At 37.1% G+C, this 23,503-nt stretch overlaps 1 protein-coding gene across 5 annotated transcripts in view; it reads left to right on the forward strand.

The window, feature by feature from the left end:
* Positions 1-23,192, forward strand: part of PREX2 (phosphatidylinositol-3,4,5-trisphosphate dependent Rac exchange factor 2) — a 292,133-nt gene extending 268,941 nt beyond the window's left edge. For 2 of the 5 annotated variants that reach the window (XM_019453224.2, XM_053896466.1), the window contains 3 exons: positions 5,821-5,923; positions 11,871-11,938; positions 17,220-23,192. In XM_019453224.2, the coding sequence (XP_019308769.1) occupies positions 5,821-5,923; positions 11,871-11,938; positions 17,220-17,265 (217 nt within the window). In that variant the 3' untranslated portion in view covers positions 17,266-23,192. The remainder of the gene's footprint in view (positions 1-5,820; positions 5,924-11,870; positions 11,939-17,219) is intronic. The other 3 variants (XR_008419975.1, XR_008419974.1, XR_008419973.1) reach the window with 3 other exon arrangements.
* The last annotated feature ends 311 nt before the right edge of the window (positions 23,193-23,503 follow it).

Genomic DNA, 23,503 nt, shown 5'->3' on the forward strand with positions numbered 1-23,503 from the left:
TTCCAAGTGATGTGTTGCTCATAATGAATTCATATAGACAGACTTACAGTGTGAGTGCAGTAGCAAAGTGGGGTGGAAATAGCATTACCACAGGCGTGGCTAAGTGTCACTTAAGGTAATTCTTATGGCAGTTTATGAGGCCACTATGCCAGCTTTTATCATTTCACAGATTAAAAAATTGAGGCTGAGAGAGTTGAAGTAACCTGGCCGGGGACCTACAAAGACATCCAGTACCCCTGGTTATGACGCCCATGTTGTCAACTGCTATTCTGTATTCGGAAAGGTTTTGTGATATTTTGAAAGACACTCCAAAAGTGGACAAACATTCCTTACGCGGGGAGAGCTTTGTGCAGTGGTACCAAATGTTGACCAAGCAGAAAGAAGTTCTGGGTAGAGGGGCAGGATGGAATAGCTGGAGTGCTGGGAAGATGGAGCAGAAAATGGGAGAGCAATTGGTAGAAATCCTTAAGCATCAGGTGAAGAGTTTGCTTTTGCCAATATTGCCTGGAAAGCAACTGAAGATCTTTTGAGTACAGTATTGATAGCATATTAAGGACAGATGCTTAGTAAATTATTTTGGTAATTTGCTTCACAAATTGCTATCTTACATCATATAATGTAAATGTTGGATTTTTTTTTCATATCAACCAAGGAAATAAGGGCCTCACTTACTCCTAAACTCTGATCCTCAAGGCCATGCATCTTGCGGGCCCAGACTACTTCTCTAACTTCATCTCCTCCTCTCTGTGTGACCCTGCACATCAAGCTTCACACTTGCTCTTAAGCAGACAGAAAATGCATTAACCTCAGGGCCTTTGCACTTGCTCTCCCTGAAATGGTCTTCCCAATAGCAGCACTTTTCTCTGCTGTTTCACCCTATTCAGTTTCTATTCCCTTAAAAATTTTTACTTTTCTGGATAACTTATCACCACCTGATATCCTCTATTTGCTTCTTTATTTTCTTTTTTCCTCCCCTTGAAGTTTAATCATCAAAAACGATGGTACTTTTTTTCTGTTTGCTGTTGCATCCCCAGCACACTGAAGTGGATAAAGATTTTAGGGTCTGAAGTTAAGTGCCCTATTTAAGAAAAAAGAATAGAAAAATTACAAAATGAAATAGAAGTGAAACAATATTTATTTATTTGGAATGCAAAAAAATTTACAAGATTTAAAATGCTGGCAAATACCACAAGCATTATAAAATCTGAAAAACAAAAGACTGCCTTTTTTTTACTTTATTGCCTGACCCACCTCTATAATTCTTCCCTCCACGGTTTTTGGTAACATACTCTTTGACTGCCTCTTCAAATTATAATAATTTTGTAATATAATCTACAGAGAGAATAGGAAAATAATTTTGTTCTATCTCTAGCATAGCTGAACAAGTTTTTAAAAATATATTGATTAGAAAAACCTTTTAATTTCAACATTATTGCTAAATCTCTTACACATTTTAAAATTGTTGTTGAATATGAAAACCCTTATAAGGTTCTTTAGCATATGAACCATAACGTTTGGAAGAATATTCCACAGACTAGCTTCTGGCTCTGTACATTTCTAGCCTGGTTTTTCCCAACACCACACACAGCGCCGGGTGCCTCAGGGTATGAATATTGCATTGAGCAATATTGAGCCCTGCCCCTCCTTGAGCCTTGCCCCTCCTTTTCAACAGTAGGTAAGTGAGTTGCACAATGGACAGTACAAATACTCTGGGATCCATTTCTACACGAGAAGACTACAGTAGCCTAACTAAAATGGAAGTGACTGCAAGTCATATACATAGGTTCCAGTCAGCCTAGCCTAAGTGTGTCCTAAGTCTACTTCCCGAGGGAAGTTGGGACAGACATAATTAGGTCAGCAGTCCTAACTATTTGCAATTAAAACATTTTGCTTCAGACAGGGCATCTGGGTGGCTCAGTCGGTTGAGCATCCAACTCTTGATTTCAGCTCAGGTCATGATCTTACGGTTCATGGGATCGAGCCCCACTCTTGGCTCTGCTCACAGTGCAGAGCCTTCTTCAGATTCTCTCTCTCCCTCTCTCTGTCTCTCTCTGCCTCCCTGGCTTGTGCATACCCACGCTCTCTCTCCCTCAAAATAAATAAATAAATAAATAATAAATAAATAAATAAATAACCAACCAACCTTTTGCTTTTGCAAATTTATAAAAGCATGTGACTATGTGAACAATTTGCTAGGGATCCATATAAGTAAGGGACCCTGACTTTCAACCTTTTTTAGCTTGTTAGTAAATCAGCTTCCTCCAGCACCTAATGGTACTTGTGGGTACAAAGTAGACACTCAAAAAATATTTGTTGAGTGAATGAAGGAACAAAAGTTACTCCTTTGTGACTCTTCCCATAACATTGTTAAATCAGAGTGCCTTTCAAATTAAATTGGACCCATTAACTACAGGTTACATTTATCATATTAAAACTCTACTATATCTCTGATGTGATGTAGGATCTATTCTTAATACAAAATATGTCAAGAAGATTTATTCATTACAAGCACGGATATATTGACCCTTTCCCTTTTCTTTCTGTGGGGAAATTCACAATTTCTGCATAATTTTATAGCCCTGTCAAGTACATTTTCTCAGGAGTATGCCCTAAGCAGAGCTATTATTGGAATGTCTTCCTACTAAAATTATGGAACAACTTTCCTCAGTGTCTATGTTATATTTGCCTTTTTATCAAGGACAAATTCTACTCTGTGATCTTTATTTTTTTTTATTTTTGTGACTCCCAGGGAAGAGTTGTCTAAAATTTAAAAATGATACTACAACTAGAAAGATCTGAAAACTGAAGGCCCATGATTTCCAGGATGGAGTAGAACTATAGGTTTAAATTTTAATTTAACTGTCTAATATGAAAACAGTTATAGTGCTAGAAAGGAAACTGGTGGGTCAGATAAGAACTCTTGCCCTGAACGAATTTGCTTAGGCTTCCCAGCCTTTGGTATGCTGTCTTCATTCTCTTGTCCAGGGTTAGCAAAGCTGTCTCACTGGCAATCAACAAAGTACCTATAAAACCAAATGATTTCTTGTCAAACCTGACTGAGTATATACCTTTATGTACCGTTGCAAAACCATGTGCCATTTCTGGATCTAGAATCTTCCCAAGAATGCTAGAAGCAGAAGTCTTCTTGCAAATGCTGAATTTTTCCATTTGACATTCAGATACTGATAGCTGAGAGAAGAGAAAAAGCTAGGATGCAAATTTTGGTATATTAACAACAAAGTTGTGGGCTTACTGCTGAGCTTTCTTCCACATGCTTAATTCAGGAGAATGGAATCCTGTGATGCCATGATAGAAAAAGTAGGCTCCCACTGGACAAATCAACTGTGAGTCAAACACAGGCAATACTTCCCACAGGGACCTGGTTGTATCTTTTTAAGTGTTTCACTTTTTTAAAATTTCAAATTAATCTCGGGACCTAATTGGAATATACACAGTGGTTAGTATGAAAAGACAGATTAGAAAGACAAAGCCATCTGGTTTTGATATGCTAGTGAAAGAAAATATATGTATCCATTTTAAGGTAGATTTTTCTGTTAGATGATGTGTGTGTGATTGATTCTAAAAAGGTGACACCTGAAGGTACCCTCTCCGAGAGCATATTACTGGACCACATTGGTTGATCGGGAGATTTTTGAAGTCTCTAGCAGATAATTTGCTGCTGTAGTACTGTTTACTACAACTTGAACTAGGGAGAAATAAATCGGTTTAAAAAGATTAAGAAAATGGATAAAAATTATAGGCTGCTTGTTAAAAATCCTTCACAACCAGTAAGTGTTTGTTATAAATAGAGGAAGGCAAGTCATGTTTTATCTAAAAGAACAGACATATTTAAGTTTATTAGAAGAAGATAAAGATTTCTTTTAGTGTCATTCAGCTAGTATAATGAGTGTTATTGATTAAAATGTTGGAATCAATAAGGACTTAAAATTGGAGTAGAGGAGACCTTAAGGAGGTGGAAAAGGTTATGGCCTGTCAAATAAGCTGACAATTAAATGCTTTGTAAAAAATTGATTTTTTTTTTTTAAGCGTGAACGGTCAACTAAACTTCTTGGCTTTCGTGGGCGTACGCTGTTCTACAGCATGTGAGAGCATATGAAAGTGCAACTACATATTATTATCAGACTCATACACTAAATGTTTGTAAACATACTACCGAAAGCTAATTGTAAAACTTTAGCCCATCTGAATATGTTATTAATGCTGTGTAAAGAGGTCATTTAACAGCCAATGAAACTTAACATGTTTCTCCTTAGAATCCAATCATGTATAATAAGGCAGTAACTCATCAGGTTCTTTCTAAAATGTCAGCAGTAATGTTTTAAGCCCCTTACTCTTCTTTTTATTAATTCATCAGTATCAAAATCTAGCAGATGTATTGGATTTCTGTAGTTCAGTCTCTTAACCAAAGATAAGTGAGTTAGATATTCCTCACAGAGAAGCGATTGCATAGTAGACCTTTCATTTGTAAGGAAACACTGAACAGATCTAGAAAAATACACGTGTAAAAAAAAAAACCAACAAAATACAGGAATGTAAATGCAAAAATGGAAAAAAGACCATCAAAATATCCATGAATTGAAAAGTGCAGTAAGAGAAAATCTGCTCATGAATTTTACGAAAATTCAGAGACCAGCACCTGAAAATGTTAACAAATATGCGTAGGTTCTCAGAGCTGCCAAAGAGAAAAACGTGAAAGGACGTAAAAGGAATTCCTTAAAAGGGAAGGCAAAGGACAAAGGACAAGGAGAAAGGCACAGCAATTACTGAAATCAGGGGCTGGATTCTGAATTTTCTCCCGGTTGCTCTGGGCATCACATTCCTGTCTAACTAATTATAAGTTCCTTTTGAAAATTTTACAATCTCTTCTATTGGGTCCAAGAAACATACTTAAAAAAAAATCAACTCTGATCTTAGTGGATATTAATTTCACTGTTTACTTTTCTAAGCCTTTTGGCATAAATTAGTGTAAATCTATTAACTATCATATGTAGACATGAATGAAAAATATTAGGAAGTCATTTCTTTTAAGTTACATGGAATATCAGTAAGGAATAATGTCTGATAATTAGATTTTATTATAATTTTTTTAAGTTTAGGTATATAAACTCATAAACGCAGTTCATTATGAGTTTGTTAAATTTAAATACTTAGGACCCCAGTCATGTAGCTCTCTAATCTATTTTTATTTTTATTTTATTAATTTTCATTTATTTATTTATTTACTTCTTTTTAATGTTTAATTTTGAGAGAGAGAGAGAGAGAGAGCGCATTCGCATGAGTAGGGGAGGGGCAGAAAGAGAGGGAGACAGAAGATCCCAAGCGGGCCCTGCCCTGACAGCAGAGAGTCTGATGTGGGACTCAAACTCACGAACCATGAGATCATGACCCGATCCGAAGTTAGATGCTCAACCGACAGAGCCACCCAGGCACCCCTATAATCTATTTTTAAGTAGGTGTTCTATGTAGAAATATCAATGGTTCATTGTCCAGTTGCTTCCATTTTGGCTGGCAGTTTTGATTTTGACATTAGTCTAGGGGAAGAAAAATAATTTTCCTTCTATCCTTCTGAGTTCTTAGCTGAGACCCCTATAATAAAATATTAATGAGAGAAAAACAAACAGTTTATTAACGTGTGTACCTTATGTATACATGGAAGATACCCAAGGAAAAATGAGTAACTCTCTGAGGAGGCAGATTTTGGGCTAGCATATTCTGTTGCCCTTCATCAGTCACCCAAAGCGTTTTGAAGTCCTTAATGGGAACTGGTGGCATTTGACTTGCTTTTGCCTTTGCACACAGGTGCACCCTGAGCGTGACACTGGAGCAGGCCATCATTCTGGCCAGAAGCCATGGACTGCCTCCTCGCTACATCATGCAGGCTACAGATGTGATGCGGAAGCAGGTAAGTCACACACACAGTTTAGGGATTGTTTTACAGGACCGTTTTTTTTTTTTTTTTTTTTACATTTTCAATGTGTATTTATTTTTGAGAGAGAGAAAGAGAGAGAGAGGAGGAGGAGCCAAGAGAGAGTGAGACACAGAATCCGAAGCAGGCTTCAGGCTCCAAGCTGTCAGCACCGAGCCCAACTCGGGGCTTGAACTCACAAACTGTGAGATCATGACCTGAGCTGAAGCCGGAGGCCCAACCGACAGAGCCAGCCAGGTGCCCCTACAGCACCTGGATTTGAAGGTTCCTTTTAATCAGGATTTATCAGGTTTAATGAGGATTAGTCAGCATTTATCAGGTGTCTGATTAGTGCCTGGATGTGGGGGACACTTTTTCAGGCTCAGAGAGTAAGTGTGAACAAGAAACACTCCCAGGGACGAAGGCAATACAGACATCTATATGAGGATCCTCCAAGAAACCAACCCAACCTGGAAAAAAGGATGTGTAAGAGATAACCAGAAGGAGGAAAGGGGTTGGCCAAGTGTAATGGGCAGGAGTGGATTTGAGGCTTATGTAAGGAGCAAGGGCAAAGGCTACATGGCATTTTCTGGGGATCGCAGGTGATTTAGTAAGGCTCTGGAAATAGAATTGAGGAAGAGGGTGGGGGCAAGGAAGAAGAGGAAAGAATTGAAGGCCCTTCTTGCTCCTGGAGCTCTCAAAGTGAAGTCCAAGCCATGCTAAGAATTTGGTGCATTATTCTGAAGATAAAAGCACATATCTCAAATTTTCCTTCAGAGGATGAAGAGTAGTCTTTGGGATGTCGTTAGGTCACTGAAGTATTTATAGGTGGGAATAAACTCCCATAAAGAGAATGAGCCTTTGATACAATACCCGATGGTATTTTAATGTGATAGTTTGGTTTCTAACGCTTAAAATTCTTTTAAAAGGTAACAAAAATGCATTAACCTCCAATTTATTATTAGGAAAATGTGCCTTATATAATAGAAAAGACACAACTTATTAGAAAGACAAGAGTTGGAAAATACCAATTTTATGTTTTATTCTGCCACAGTTTCTCAGGGTAACCACAAAAAATTGATTTAACAAATATTTATTCTTGCTGACTTGGTTTGAACTGCCCAATGATAGTAAGTGATTTAGTTTTTAAGATATGCTTTTGTAGTTAAAACTTATTTGTTTACTAAAGACTTAGTGTATAACTCTTACACAAACATACTAATCTCTGTGGGTTTGCTCCCAAGATATACTACAGAATGTAAAAAAAAAAAAAAAAAAAAAAAAAAAATCCATGGAAGCAGTCATAAGTGATACCAGCACCGGTTTGGGGTCTGTAATTCAGGAATAAAGTACAATGAATGGATATACATTGGAGCTTTGAGGTGGGAACCCTGGAGCTGGAGACTGAAAACCAAGATCTGACAAGGTCTAACAGGGATTTGCTAAGTAAAGGTTAAATCCACAAGAAGCACAGGGCACAGTATGGTTCAGCTAGAAAAGGGCAAATACAGATGCAAATGCCATCAGATTTTGGAAGGATTTTTTGGACGGATATAATACAAATTTGGTTTTAAAAAGTAGACCAAAGTAAACTTGTGATTATTCATTTCAGGGTTGGGTTTGGGATGCCAAAAGTACAGAAAGACACTAAGCATTCTGTTTCACTCTCTTACTGTTAGAATAAGTTTGAATTAAGACTTGGAGGGGCCATCTCGAAATTATGGTTTATGGCAAGACTAAGAGACTGATTATTAGCCTGTTTTAGAATAATCTAGTACAGGAGTAATGATGAATTCACTAGATATACATTCTTACTATATGGACTTCAGTAATCAAAAACGTTTTAAGTTCTTACACGTGAGAACGGACATCTATAAACTAGAGGGGGGAAAGTAAAAACCGTATTATGTAAGCCTTAGTGACTTATTTAACCAGTGCAAACCTTTTTGAAATACAATATACATGCTATATTTACATATATTATTATATGTATTATTATATATTTATAAAATGTAACTTAAGGAAACTGAAAAGTTACGAAGCTTCTTATAAAATTTCTAAACTGCAGTTTTTCAGTATTCATCACTTCTTCCTTCTATTTTTAATAAGTATATTTAGAATAGGTAGCTACCCTCCTTTGTTACTGGTTTCTCTGCTGCAAATATGGCATCTCCAGGTGGATCTGAAACAAAGAACTGATTTCTGACTTCCGTATGGAAGATCAGAGAGCCTGGGGCCCTCTCTCTAGAGAAAGTGGGTTAAACTGGTGTACAGGGGGATTTTTGCAGCATTCCTTCTGCTGCCCATCCTCTCTCCAGTGTCCCAACTGTTACAGGCAGTGGAATTAGTGGCTAGGATCCAGTCTGCAAGCCAGCTCTTACCTACCTGTGATCTAAGTAGTTAGAACACAAATGGGGATCAAAGATCTGACTTTTCTGTTCCTTTTGTTTCTCAAACATTTAGACTCAACTCTCCAGAGACTGAATGGTTGAGATGTTTGCCAGATTAATGAGTAATATTTTCTAAGATCTTTAGTTTCTTTTTTAGGGAGAAGCGCTTCAGCATGATTTATTGTATGGTTTTCATGTACAGCTTTGTATATCTATTTTTCACAGACTTGTTTAATGCTCTGGTTAGTTAGAAAGAAAGCTGAAAGATAGAGGGAAGGGTACTATGCCCCTTCTAATTTTTTTGATAATGATTATAATAATCCTAGGCAGCACTTTTACATAACCTAAGATCTGATTAATACAACGTTTGAGGGAGAAGCTTTCATTTACATTAGAAACAAAGTTTTCTATCCTACAAATTATACATTCCACGTATTATTGGGTGGAAGACCGCCTCAATTTTTTTTAAATAAAACTGGAATTTCAGAGAGTTCTGTCTCCTTACCTACAATATCAGGACATTATACTGGGCACAGTAATAAAGGCTGAAGAAGATGTGATTCTTCCCCCATCTTATGGTGGCCATACATAGGCAGATCATCATGATACAGGTACCAATAGACAAGTGGTATACAACCTCAGTGTTTTCGGACATAAGACAGGGAATAAATAAATAAGTGAGTAAACTGTGAGCCTCTCAGTGGCTGGGACACTGAGTATAGTTTGTTTTGGTGGGCATAGGTTTCCAGAATAGTACCTAGCAGAGAGTAAATGCTAAATGGCGTGTGTTCAATAGTTCTAACTGGGATAACCAGAAAAAGGCTTCATGCAGAAAGTGATATCATGATAGTGATTTAAAAGCATAGATTCTTGAGCCAAGCAACCTCAGTTTGAATCCCAACTCCAGTGTTTACCGTCTGTATCATTTGGGACAAGATTCTAAGTCTCTCTGTTACTTAGTTTCCTCATTATTAAAACAAAGATTTTAATAGTACTTGCCTCGTAGTGTGGCGAGGATATACTCAATGCACTTAAAACAATACCTGATATAGCGAATGACCGATTAGTTATTAGCCAAGATGGTATTTGATTTGAGCCTGGGAGGATAAATGGGAGTGGACAGGTCGGGAAGAGGAGAGAGGAGGTCCTTGGGTAGAGGAAACAACGTAAACAAGGGTGGAAAAGTGCAAGTACCTGGCATGTTGAGTATATGAAGAATTATATAGTTGAATTCACTGTGGAATACACCAACAGTTGTGTTCAGCATGATGAACATCGGTGTGATTTGCAACCTTTGAAGAAAGCAAAAGCCTTTCTACAGACTACTCAGTGGAATATTATGAGACTAAAGACAAAAGTAATTATACACAAACACTATACCCTAGCCTAGTAAATCTATTTCTCACAGGGATATGATTTAGAATTTCTAAAACCAGCTTCTGTGTATACTAGGTTTGAAGAGATAAGTAAATATATTGTAAGTAATGAGAATAAAGTTTCTTACTGTCAGAAAAGGAAGTTACAAATAGGGAAAGGGAGAAGGCTATAATCCAGAACAAATCCTGTGGTGTGGATTGGGATCAGAGGTAGCAATTTGAACTGATGGATACACACACACACGCACGCACGCGCATTTAGAAGTAAATATAGATGTTTGAGTATGTTTGCCATTAGTTAAATAGCTCTGTCTACTCAGACGACCTAGAAGCATTTACATGCCAATGGTAGCAGTGAGCAAACCCAGTGTTCAGATCTTGGGTTCCAAATATAATTCTCCATTGAAAAGAGCCACAGTGCTTGGAGAAGTGGTTAATCTCCACAACATAATTATTAACTACAAAAAGAAAAGAAGTAACTTTACAGTGGAAAAATCTGGCGGACACCGCTTGAACCGAGTGATGACAGTTACTGTCACCGATAAGATGTAGAGAAGTCATGTGATATGGTGATGGTCAACATCAGTGGTCTCATGCACTGAGGAGGCACAAAATCACTCTTGTCCAAAATGCATGTCTTCTATCTGATCGTGAGGAAACAGCTGACAAACCCAAACAGAAATATTCTCCAAAATAGTGACCAGTACTTAGCAAAAGTATTAAGATCATAAAAGACAAATCAAATCCAAGGAAATGCCATGGATCAGAGGACCAAGGGGACAAGAAAACAAAATGTAGTATGGGATCCTGGGTTGGATCCTGGAATAGAATCAGGACACGAGGGGGAAATGGTGAAATTTGATTAAGACTTACAGCTTTATATGAACATAGATTCCCTGGTTTTGACCATCATACTCTGGTCAAGTGAAGGGTGAGCATTAGAGAGAGTTTACATAGCTGAGTTAAGTATGTGAACTTTCTGTTCTGGTTTTACAACTTTTCTCTAAGTCTAAAACTACTCCAAAATGAGTTATTTTTTAACTGCTTAATTATAATTCCTCAATTCCTTCCCGTCTGTCTTTTTGCCACCCCCACCCCTTTTCCCTATTTGCTTTCCTTTATTTGGTCCATCTTGAGAGGATATATTCTTTTGTTTTCCTTTCTTCCTTTTCTCCTTTTCTTTCTTCCCTTCCCTTCCCGTAGTTCAGAATTTGGTAGCAAGAAAGAGAGTTTCAGAGGTTTTGTATTTCTTTATTTTATTTTTTAAGTTTACTTATTTATTTCGAGAGAGAGAGCACAAACAGGGAGGGGCAGAGAGAGGCAGAGAATCCCAAGCAGGCTCTGCACCATCAACACAGAGCTCAACACGGGGCTCAAACTCCCAAACCGTGAGATCGTGACCTGAGCTGAAACCAGTCAGAAACTTAACCAAGGCACTGAGATGCCCTAGAGTTTCTTTAAAACCACTCTCTTTCATCTGTTCTCAGCCCCAAACCCTGGTGTTTAGTTCTATGTAGTAACTAATTCCCATTAGGAACTGAACAATGATTATAGCTTCATTCATGAACTTGACAAGTTGTGAAGACTTTTTCATTGCTAAAGTGCATTGCCTTTGTACTATAAAGTTTGGGGCAGAATTCTTACATTTCAGAGATCCACACGCACATGCCTTGTCCAAAATTGCTTTAGAACTATTTAAGAAAATATTTTCTTGATAAATACTATGAACTTTAAAATAGCTGATTATTCAGCTAAGGATAAAACAGGTTTGTGAGTGCAATAGAACTGTGATTTTCTGTTCCACGAAAGTGAGGACACAGCACATATTTGTAGCCTTCTCGTTTTTTATTTTCAACATCTAAAGTATTGCTTGCTTCTAGGAATAAAGACATAGATGAGATAGTGAACAGGAAGCTGTGATTTAAGTTTATTTTGAATGATTTAGATAGCTATTGAAATAAATATCAACCCTTTGGAAAAATATGTCAGCATATTTTGATACTTAAAGCATTAGTTTTGAAAATGCTCAGATGATAATTTTTCTCTTCTACTTCACCTCATCTCTCTTGATATTATATACATTGTTGGAATAAATATTCTACACTCAAATGTTAATGGTATGCTAAATAATTACTAATACAATGTAGAGCTAAAAATGATTTTCCCTACTTCTCTCAGGGAGCAAGAGTTCAGAACACAGCAAAGAATTTGGGAATCAGAGACAGAACCCCACAGTCTGCTCCAAGGTAAGTGACTCCCCAGGTCTGCTCTTTCCCAAAGGGCTTACCGCCACTTCCAAGGCAGTGTCACTTACATCTAATGCACCTGCCACAGTACATGCCTAGTACAATACTGAATATAATCATGGAAATTGGCCTCGTAAACACCCTGTGGCTAAATGTGACTAGTCATAAGTGTTCTCTGAATTCAATCAAATTTTAAGGGAAGCAAACTTAGAGGTAGCAGGTAGAAGTCTTGACATTATTCTGTTTTCCAAGTTCCATCATGAATTCAAAGACAAAAGTCCACACAGGTACTACTAATATTTGTAACCCAAGTGTACCGAACTACCAAAATGCCATTTTCATTTATTTTTCTCTGCCTGCACATGCTGTTCCCTCTGGCATGATTGCTTTTCCCATCTGTGTCTGTATGGAAAACCCCTACTTACCCACAAAACCCTTTGTGTCCTTTTCTCAATGCCCTTTTCTCTTTGAAGTCCTGGCTGAGTTTTCTTCCTCTTTGTGCTCCCTTAGCATCTTGTGTATTGGTCTTTTATAGCTCTTTTATAGCTCTGTGTTACAATATATTGTTCCATGTCTCCTCACCCAACCTGAATGTGGATTCTCTGGAGGCAGAGAATATGTTTTTTGGATTTTATTCCTGGCTGATCATAGTGCTGTACAGTAGACACTGAATATCTGAACTGATTTCAAGAACGTGCGAATGAACAAATGAATGAATGAGCTTTTTGTTTGTGATCATATCAAATATTCACAGTTCACATATCATAACAAGAAAAGACTCTAGGGGCACCTGGGTGGCTCAGTTGGTTGAGCGTCTGACTTCAGCTCAGGTCATGATCTCATAGTTCATGGGTTCAAGCCCCACATTGAGCTCACTGCTCTCAGTGCAGAGCCCTCTTCCGATCCTCCCTCCTTCTCTCTCTCTGCCCCTTTCCTGCTCATGTTCTCTCTCTCTGTCAAAAATTTAAATTTTTTTAACTTAAAAAAAGAAAGGACTCTAATTCACCTTTAGAATAAATGAACATGGAGACAGCCATCAAAGAAATGTTAATTTCATTTCCCTGGTGACAATAAGGTAAGCAGCCATCTATCTTGAAGTGGGGAAAAATTAAATAATCTCTTTTACATTTGATTGTTTTTATACGTTGGCATTTTAACAAAAAGGAGACTCCTCCAGGCACTGTCACAGACAAGACACTTTCGTTTTCTATTTACAAAGCAGTTACCAGAGTGAGAATCATGACAGCAGCATTTATGAAGTTATATTTCATCCTAAAAAACTCTGTGGGCAGTAGAAGTACTTTCACAAGGGAAAACATATTTTCCCCCTGAAAATGGATGGAGCACTCATGTTCTAATTGTGTTTATTTTTAGTGCTGGCTCCTAACTTATTTAATCCTCAAGTCTTGTTAATGTTATCTTTCATAGTTGATTAAGTTAGAAAGACTCTGTTCCTAAGGAGTCATTTCACATAGGCATTCTCTCTCTGGCACCTTGAGCCGATGTGGTATATTGTGATAACGGACCCAGTGAAGTGTTAAAATTCCAATAAGAAAACAAGATAATGGTTTAGCAAGGTCTTCATAGCTAGAGCTTATAAACACTAATAAACAGAAGGGTTAAGATAAGACTTCAGCATCCTGATCAATAAACCAATACGCAAGCGGAATACAAGAAAAGAAACTGATGAACTCACTTTTTTCTTTATTGTGTTGTGTTTTAAAACTCTTGAACTGAAACACAATAAAATGTGCCAGCTGTAAAGTTGACATTTTTATAAGAGAATAATAATCCCCAAAGAGAAATCTAAAGTAATTTTTAATTTAATCCTATTTATTCTTTCACTCACTCTACAAATATTTATTGAGGACTTAAGAAATGCAAAGCATCCTGCTCTGCTTCATGGAGGGTAGAAACGTGAGATGAAAATAGAACCATCCCTCAAGGACCTTTCAGTTAAAGAGATGAGATGAGAAAACATAACTGGAAGGAAAGGTAGAAAATAAGAAGCAATGTGTGAGGGGTGGGATCCCACCCAGCTGGGAACCAGGGTTCCTGTCCCAGAGACAACAAATTTAAGAACAATTTGCTAGAAGAAGAATATTCTAGGATGACACCAAATCTTTGGGTTGGACAACAATGGGCAAATGGTTCCAGTCACTGAGAAAAATAAGCACGTGTAGGGAAAGGAGGGTGAGCTCATGTTGGTGACATTGGGACTAAGGATCAATGGGACACCCAAATGGAGATGGCTTTGTGGGCAATACAGTGTTCTTCCTCCTAACTTTCATACATTGGATCTTCAGATTAATCAACTTATCTTCATCATGAACCAAATATTACCTTTCAGATATAAAGGTACACTGGTCTTATTTTCTATTAGATCACAAAACCTGGGAACTATTGTGCTACGATAGCTTGATTTATTTTATTTGTTTAATTGTGAAGCAGCATACTGAAGTGGTTACACGTGAAAAACATGATTTTGAGTCCCAGCTCCTGCTTGATGACCTTATTTAGTCAGATTACTTATTTTCTCTGAGACAGTTTTCTCATCTTTAAGATAGGGAGAATTGCCTTGGGACAGATTATTATTGACACTGTAGCCTTGAAAATGTCTCTTTTGCCATGTAGAAGGATGAAGGGCATGATCTGTAGGTTGAAGTTTCAAAGTTCTGCTCTCAGCAGATTTGGATTTGGGCTGGAAATACCAGCTCCAAGATGGCTGCCTCAGCCCAAACAGGAAAAGAAGAAAGTGGAGCCAGGAACAAACCTTTTCATGCAGGGGCACTGGTGTGCATGGGTGGAATGAAACTATGACAAGGGCCCCAAGGTGTTGGGCAAACCAAGGCCTTCTGTTACCTAACAATTTAGCTGACAAAAAAACAAATGCCTCAGTGCAAGGTAAAAGCCCAACTCTTAACTATTACATTTTACTTCCCAACTCTATCTGCCTGTTCTAAATTCCCAAAGCCCCACGATTTCCATTACAAATGTGTCTGAACTCAAATAACCCTGAGTCACTTCCAAGAAGCCTCACAGAAGCTGAATCTGCCCAGTTCTGCAGTATCCAGAGCTATTATTTCATTAGGTGATCACACGGAGTAGCCTTTTGCCAATTTGCAAGGCAGACGTTTCAAAGACTTGCCTACACAGTGGCATTAGTTCCATTATGTGGAAACGTGCAGTGCAAGGTAATGGAATGTGATGGCTCAGCCCAGATCTCACGGGGTAGGACATTTGCTACCCAGCTTACTGTTTGTGTTCTACCTGAGTAAGGCCACTGCCTTTCCCTTCATTAGGCAGTGCTGTAAGGAAAATGAAAGGATCGAAATTAAAGAGGAAAAGAACTTTCCGATCATTCCATTATTCCGGCACTGGGAATGCATTTTGAAGCAAAACTGTAGTTTTTTACTGCAAAGGCAGCTTTGAACTATATCAGCTCAATTTAATGTATTCTTTTCTCTGGGAAAGATGAAATAAGCTTTTCTGATGTGAGATGTCCTTATTTCAGTATTCATTTTCTTCCATGGAGATTACATGCAAAGCATTAAGCACCTTTCAGACTTGAATAATCTCCAAAGGCAGTAACTTTTTCCTGTGTGTTTCCAGACTGGGAAAGTTTATGTTGTTAACTAGGTTTCTAACTCAATATTCAAACTTTGTCATTCTTTTCCCCTTTGATTTAGAATTAGCATGGGATTAAATGTTGAAGGAGAAGGAAACATAATTTGCTAAGTTTGTCAACAACTCCTGTAAACTGTGTTCAATTTAATTTGTAAAACAAGGGAATCACCATGCTACCCCTATCCCTGAGTTTGGAGTACTTTTGAAAAGGAGCAAAGTTGAAACCTGTACTTAATGTTATTATTTTAGGGTTTTTTTTTAATTTTTTTAATGTTTATCTTTGAGACAGAGAGAGAGAGCGCGCACAAGCCAGGGGAGGAGCAGAGAGAGAGAGAGAGAGAGAGAGAGAGAGACAGAATCCAAAGTAGGCTCCAGGCTCTGAGCTGTCAGCGCAGAGCCCAATGCAGGGCTCGAACTCACAAACTGAGAGATTATGACCTGATCCAAAGTTGGACATTTAACCGACTGAGCCACCCAGGCGCCCCTGTACTTAATATTTTTAGATCACGGATGAGGCTCTCAAGTAGGGCCAGCATGGCCATGGAGCTATTAGGACTGTGAGTATATGTAGTCTAACATCTAGCCACCTCAGTCAGCTGATCTTCTCTCAGACTGTGCTTTTAATAATGGGTGTTCCCTGTCTGGTCACTGTGGCTGTCTTGCATCTATTTTATTTAAATATTTAGAGAGAGAGAGAGAGAAGGAGACAGGCAGAGAGAGAGGAAGAGAGAGAAGTCCAAGCAGGCTCTGTGAGGTCAGTGCAGATCCCGGCATGGGGCTGGAACCCACCAACTGTGAGATCATGACCTGAGCCGAAACCAAGAGTCAGGGACTGAACCGACTGAGCCCCCCAGGTGTCCCTGTCTTGGCAGATATTATGTTCCCCTTAATTTGTTTCAGGAGTTAGGATGTTCTGGAGAATGTGGAGCTCTGGAGCTTGTACAATCCTAATTCAGTGCCCCGAGCTTTGCCTCAAGACACCCAGACCTGGGATGTCAAGAGGGAGCCCTTCTTGGCATCTCCACTAGTTCAAGTAGATTCCTTGAGCCACTTGAATCTCCACTTGATTCTGCTGGCAGATGAATGGGACAGTGGGCAGAGATGGGCAGATATTCCCGAGGAAACACCGGATAATTGTGCCTTTGAGATTCAGGCCTCAGGACTCTGCCACATCAGCCTATTCGTAACTGACTGCACCCAAGACACGGTACAGAATGAAACAAATTTCGAAAACTAGTCAGGAAACCAGTAGACCCCTATGAGAAGGCACTGTTTTGCTACAAATTAGTCATGATAGACAAGATGGTAATTATCACTATAGTATCATCTCCTAGAACTCAGAGAATCAGTTTTGCTGCCAGCAAGGTGAACAGTCAGGGCAGGCAGCACTGGAGCAGAAGCAGCTGGTGTGGGAAAGATGACATTGCGTAATCAGTAGTCGTCTCCACTTACACAGAGACATTGGTGTTTTCTGAAAACTAGAACTGAAGTTTTGGAGTTTGCTAATTCATAAGTAATTTTTAGTAAAATAGGCAATATGATCATGGCTCCTGAACCAGGAACTTATTGTCAATATATTTTTTGTACCAGTAGAAACATCTCAGGTAATGGCAATACGCCAGGCTGCTGTCACACTCTTCCCTGCCTTTCCTAGGCTGTACAAGCTGTGCGAGCCGCCTCCCCCTGTTGGAGAAGAATGAGGAGAATCCCCAAGGAACCAGGCAAGCAGAAGCTTCTGAACACTAGACAAAAGACATGCTGGCTAAACATTCTTCATTCAAGATAAATAAATGAAATTTTTTTCTCTAGCTCCTTCCCCATGGAGTAAATAACCAATGTTCTTCTTGTACGTGGACACTTGTGCCGGAAATGGATGAGAGATCACTCAGACCATCTGTAGCTTCACAAACTAATCTGTCTATGTATTGACACTAACTATTCATTTTTAGGGTAAATTTTGTCCTTGGAATTTATGAAAAAAAAAACAGGTAAACAATGAACCATTGTGCCTCCTCTCCCATTAGTTAGAATTATTTCATTGTGTTTGTTTTCATCTTCTCTGAATGGAATCATGTGATAATGGAGATTTCCACTTGAAGAAGTCTTTCACTGAAGAAAGATGGACACACTTTTCAAATCATCATACAGAAATGTTACAGACCACATAGACTGGGTGCTATTGTAGGCATTCGGTCCCCTACCTGCATCAGAGAGAGTATGATTTGTGAATGGTGAAGAGCATGCTTGACTCTTTTTCCTACGGGTTTATTTCTCAGTAACAGAGAAGAGAGCTGAATGAGGCTTCTACCAAGACTTTCTTCCCACTGCTTGTGGTGGGAAGCACTGCTTTGTGCTCGTGGACAGTTCCAGCAAGTGGGTGCTGTCATTGGTCTCTGAAATGGCATGGCTTCCTAGGGCCATGTGTACTGGTGCTGTGCCACAGGTGGCCAGGGGGTGGAGAGGGGTGGAGAGGGGTGGAGATCAGGGAGGTACGGGAGGGGAGAGTGGGGTAAAGGAGGAAATTTAAGTCCATTTAAAAAGTCAAATTTTAACTTAGAAAGATACCTAAAATTCTTACTTTTATTAAGACTTCCATATGAGATGTGAGACTCTGGAGAGAATACACCGTGCTGAGTATTTTTCCATCAAGGTATGTGTACAACAGTGAAAATAAAGCATTATTTGTTGAACTGTACGAGGACTATTAGAGACCTTGATAATGTATGGAAGCACAAGGTGTATTCTATTTTCATTCTAAAATACACGTCATTTTTATCATTTCTAGGTTGATAAAATAATATTGTTTTTTAGTGTAATGAATACAGTAATATTGATTTTGAATCTATAATTCTCAAAACAGTTAAAATGCCCTTCCTGTGATTGTGACGAGTATATGGATTTGGACTAATTTAGTATGTGAAATGCTTTTCCATAACTAAGGTATATACAGATGATTATTACATTTTAATTTATGAAATTTGATAATGATTTTCAGATGATCATTAAAAATCTTCACTGCCATCAGTTGTGTATTGAATAACAAAAATACTGTGTTATACATATACCAGTTATTCATACACTGGTCAAGCTGATAAAAATTGTTCTTTGGCACAGAAGCACTTAAGATTTTTGCAATAAGTCCTTATATATAATAAGAGATAAACTCAAAGTTTTCAAAGGAAACGTTGAACACTTTGAATTTAATGAAGATATTACCTTAACACAAATACCTATATTAAGTATATCTTAACTTTCAAGGATTTAACATTCTTGATATTATTATCAACTGATCCTGAAGGTCCATGACATTAGTATTTTGCGATTTTCCTGTACTGAAAAATTGATTACTTTCACTGTGGCTAATGAGTGAGCAAAACTGATCAACTATCAAGTATTTTTCATATTGTCTTTACTGTTTTCTAGTCACCATCCTAGAAGCCTTATTTCTCATTAGAAGGATGAAGGGGTCACTTCAACACTTCAGTCATACTTTGCTATGTTTCATGGAGGAAATTATCTGCAATTATAGTATGTTTAAAATAGCATATTTTTAAGGGTCTATTCTCTATATAGTAGGATGTGCTTAATATTTTAAGGGTTAAATGTAGTGTAAGTGTACCAACCTTCAGAGTGCTTGGTACTTCTTGAATGCTCCAAAGTTAGTAATGATTTCTATTCTCATCAGTCCCTGTCATTTTTTAATTACAATAAAAATTGTAGTTAACATTTAAGTAGTTACTATGTGCCAAGCGGTACCTCCAAGTGCTTTATCCCTATTTGTTGTTATTGTTTCACTAATCCTCACAAAGACTGGGATGGTGTCTTTTCATCATCCCCATTTCACAGTTGAGGAACTGAAGCAAAGAAGGGCCCAGTGACTCGTCCAAGACCACAGGACTGACAAGTGACAAAAGTAGGATTTAAATCCAGGAAGTCTGCCTTCTTAATGCATCACCCTGCTTCTCCATATTCACGTAAGAACTGTTGTAATATTACCCATTATTTGTTAGTAAAGTTGTGACATGTGTTGCCGTTAAGTTATACATTTTACATTGAGTAAAAAATGGATGGAAACATATAAAATGTCTTTAATATGTGAAAATCATAAGATTTCCTAGGCATTTTACCATTCTGGATACACATTTTGAGGCAACGCAGTGCTGTTGCAATCTGAAAAAATAGATTCCTCATAATTGAAGGTAACAATTTTAGGTATGTTTTGAAATTCTGGAAAAGTATACCATATAAAATTTGACTACGATTCCAAAACAGTGGTAGCAGTAAAAAAAAAAAAAATGTCCAATGAATGAATGAATAAAGATGATTTTTCAATATCATAACGTGCCTCCACATGACACTGGACACTTAACTGGCCATGAGTTTTTAGAATGAATTTACCTAAATGCTCACATACTCCTCTACAACTCCTTGAAATGTTGCTAAAGCCCTACCAACAGTTCTTCCAAGTTCTGAGTTTGGACATTTGCTTCTCTTCACCTAAAGGGGAAGGTCATGCATAGAAATTTTGGTTCTTAAAGTAGGATCTAAGTCAAAAATAATTGCTAACTAGTAATCCATAGTCAATACATCTTAAATATTCCATTATATCTTATAAAGTTATCTAATATAAAATATAACAAAACTTAATATAATGTTAACAGAATGTTAACAGAATGAGCAATTTGAAGAGACTAGAATTTTCCATCTATTTCCGTTATTGTTTAACAAGAAACAAAGAAACGAAGAATTCCTGTGCTAGCTTTACTTCTATTGGATATATAAAGTTGAATTTAGGAGGTAAGCTTTATTTTATGAACTAATATTCTAATCGTAGAAGTCTCACACTATGTTCTGTCTCTCTTTTTTTTTTTTAAGGTTTATTTATTTGTTTTGAGAGAAAGTGAAAGAGAGCAATCAGGAGAGGGGCAGAGATAGAGGGAGAGAGACTCCCAAGCAGTCTCTGTGCTGGGCAGAGGCTGACGCGGGGCTCGATCCCAAACCATGAGATCATGATCTGAGCCGAAGTCAAATGCTTGACTGACTGAGCCACCCAGGCGCCCCTATTTTCTGTCTCTTTAAATCATATTCTTCCAGTGACCTAGCTTCCCTATGCATTCAGTGGTTACTCTTCTTGTAGTAACAATGTTTAATTTAAAATTACGCTAATATCTTATGACACTATAATATATATGAGATTACAATGATACTGATTCTGACCCTATTGATTTAAATTTTATGATAGTTAACTAAGTTCAGAATGAAATGAAATTAATGTTGGTACTAACTATAAAAACCAAGAAAATAAATAGTTAAAAACAAAATCCTGAGGGACATATTAACTAATTTAAAAAAATAAAATAAACTATTTGGGGCACCTGGCTGGCTCAGTCAGTGGAACATGTGACTCTTGATCTCAGGGTTGTGAGTTCAAGACCCACGTTGGGTGTAGAGATTACTTAAAAAATAAAATCTGTAAAAAAAAACAAACCCAAAAACAAAGAAAAGAAACTATTTTCAACCCTCTGAACACATACATTTTATAGAAAAAATAATATTTAGTGACATGGAAGCTTTTAGTTGAGAGTTAGTTACTCTATATATTTGACAATAATGCATTTGTATGTAAAGTACTAAAGTATTCCTTCATTAGTTCATATAGATCTTTTCCCATGTAGCATGAGTTAAGACAGATTATAGGGCGCATTTTTACTCACTTGTATTAAAAAAAAATAATACTGAAGTTTAAAATAGATATCAAAACTTTAAGTCATTTTACTTTACATTTTACTTTAAAGGACATATTTAGATTTTTTTCACTAGTGGTATTTACTAATATTGAAACTAATGTTTGGTATGTGACTAAATTGCTTCTGAATTTTTGGAAACTGTGTTTGATTCTTAAAGACTTATTTTTAAGTGGATTAACATAGTAAATTATACTTCCCCAAAGCCAGTGGTAGTTATTCATTAACGTGTTGGTATATACTTGTGTTTGTGCTGAATTTGCTGAATGAATAGTCAGTTGTTCTGCTTAAGTATAAAGGCAAAAGCTTTTGAAATAGTTTTGAATAATCTAAACTCCAGTTAATAAAAATATTCTGTACTCTATCAGAGTTTTGAGGTTTTAATGATAAGCCTCAGAAAAATTTCACCCTACATGAGACAAAAGAGGTGGGGAAAAGTCATGAGAGGAATCTGGGCCAAAAATGGGCCCAGGCTAATTCCTTTAACATATAGTGGTCACAGTCTTCCTAGGTGCTGCAATTCTGTAATTGTCATTATAGTTAGTCTTTGCTTTAAAATTTTTTTTTCTACTTCGAGCCTTTGCCTTTAACAATGATCTCAGCATTCATATGGCCACATTGCATGCATGGAAGACTGTACAAGTATGGCCTGTGCATGCCCTAGCTGTTGTCCCATAGACACTTGGCCTACTTCACTCAGGATAGCCTGCTTCTCTCACTGAGAAGAGACATCTGAAGTCTACGAAGATAGATGTAGAGATACCTGTATCTCTGTATACATTTTTATATACATATATATTTGCTTTTTGTTTTTATGATAATACATTATAGACGTGACTTAGATTCTCATGTCTTGTTTTGGATGAAGATATGAAATACGGGGTTGTTCAATATATAGAATATTTGTTCTATAGGCATCAGGTTTGTCGAAATACACAGGAAACATGCCTGGTAGGCCATCTTTTGACCACTGACAGTAGTTTTCTACTCGATCTGGAGTCAATTTACCTGACTTTGCCATCCAGAAGAAGTAGCTGGTTAAGAATAAAATTATTGAATTTTCAAATGGTATTTCTACCAGAAATAGAAAGCTTTGGATACTTTCGAGTGCAGATAACAAAATAAATGTCATCCGTGTACTCATTCCACAAATATGTTTGAGAATTCACTTTGTATAAGGCACAGCCAGTGGGCCTTTTTTTGTGTGTGGGATGTGTTTGGTTTGAAAACTTTCACATTATCTCTTTTGTGTTAATGGACACTTGTGTCTTTTACGTGAGATGACATTATTTGTAATTCAAACCTATTCTAATACCTTATAGGTATATATACTGTAAGAATTCAAGAGTACTAAGTTGGTAAAATGCTTTAGAAAATATACATTTAAATTTGAATATCTAATGCCACAAGCAAATTTATTAGAGTTTCAGATGAATATGTATTTTTGTAACTGCCAAGTAAATGAGTAGATCATAGCTTTTGCTTAAAAAATATTTTTATAAGTATTCAGTTGATAGTTGCTTTATGTATTTGAATATAATTTACATTTCATTATTTTAAATAGTGAAGTATTTTACTATTTTAAATAGTAAAATATCAAATTTGTTCTATAAACAGTAATTCTTTTGAATATATTCATATTTAACATTGTATAACCTCCAAAATGCAATGATATATTTCACCTGAGTGTATTATTGTAAGAGTCAATTTTTCCTTTGTAAAAGATACATGTAACATAGTTTCAATCATTCAATATTTTGTGAATGGTTAAAATGACCAGTGTCTTATGTATTTCATATCATTTAATTTTGTGTGGAAGACTAGAATAGTAGCATTGTGTTATTAGTGTCAATAATAAAGTAAAATGTAGTATGACCATTTTAGCTACTTTCCGTTTAAATTTAGTAAACCAATTATGTTTTCACCTGTTTGGGAGACAAAAATCCATGGAAACACAGATTTTTACCCCTTAAGAGCTCACAAGCTCCATAGGAGAAACTTGATACACATATGAAACAAATCTACAAATATGAGCCAACGTAAGTTATAGAGGCAGTAATTTACCAGAAGAGGACAGGAAAAGAAGTTTAACATGGGCCACAGCATAGGAGGGCTTCATGGAGATACAAGACTTGTGCTATTTCTAGAATTAAGTAGCCAATCTTCCAAGATTTATTCAGTACATACTATGTAC

Source organism: Panthera pardus, unplaced genomic scaffold (genome assembly GCF_024362965.1).
Source record: "Panthera pardus isolate Hobbes unplaced genomic scaffold, ASM2436296v1 HiC_scaffold_7, whole genome shotgun sequence".
NCBI classification, from domain to species: Eukaryota; Metazoa; Chordata; class Mammalia; order Carnivora; family Felidae; genus Panthera; species Panthera pardus.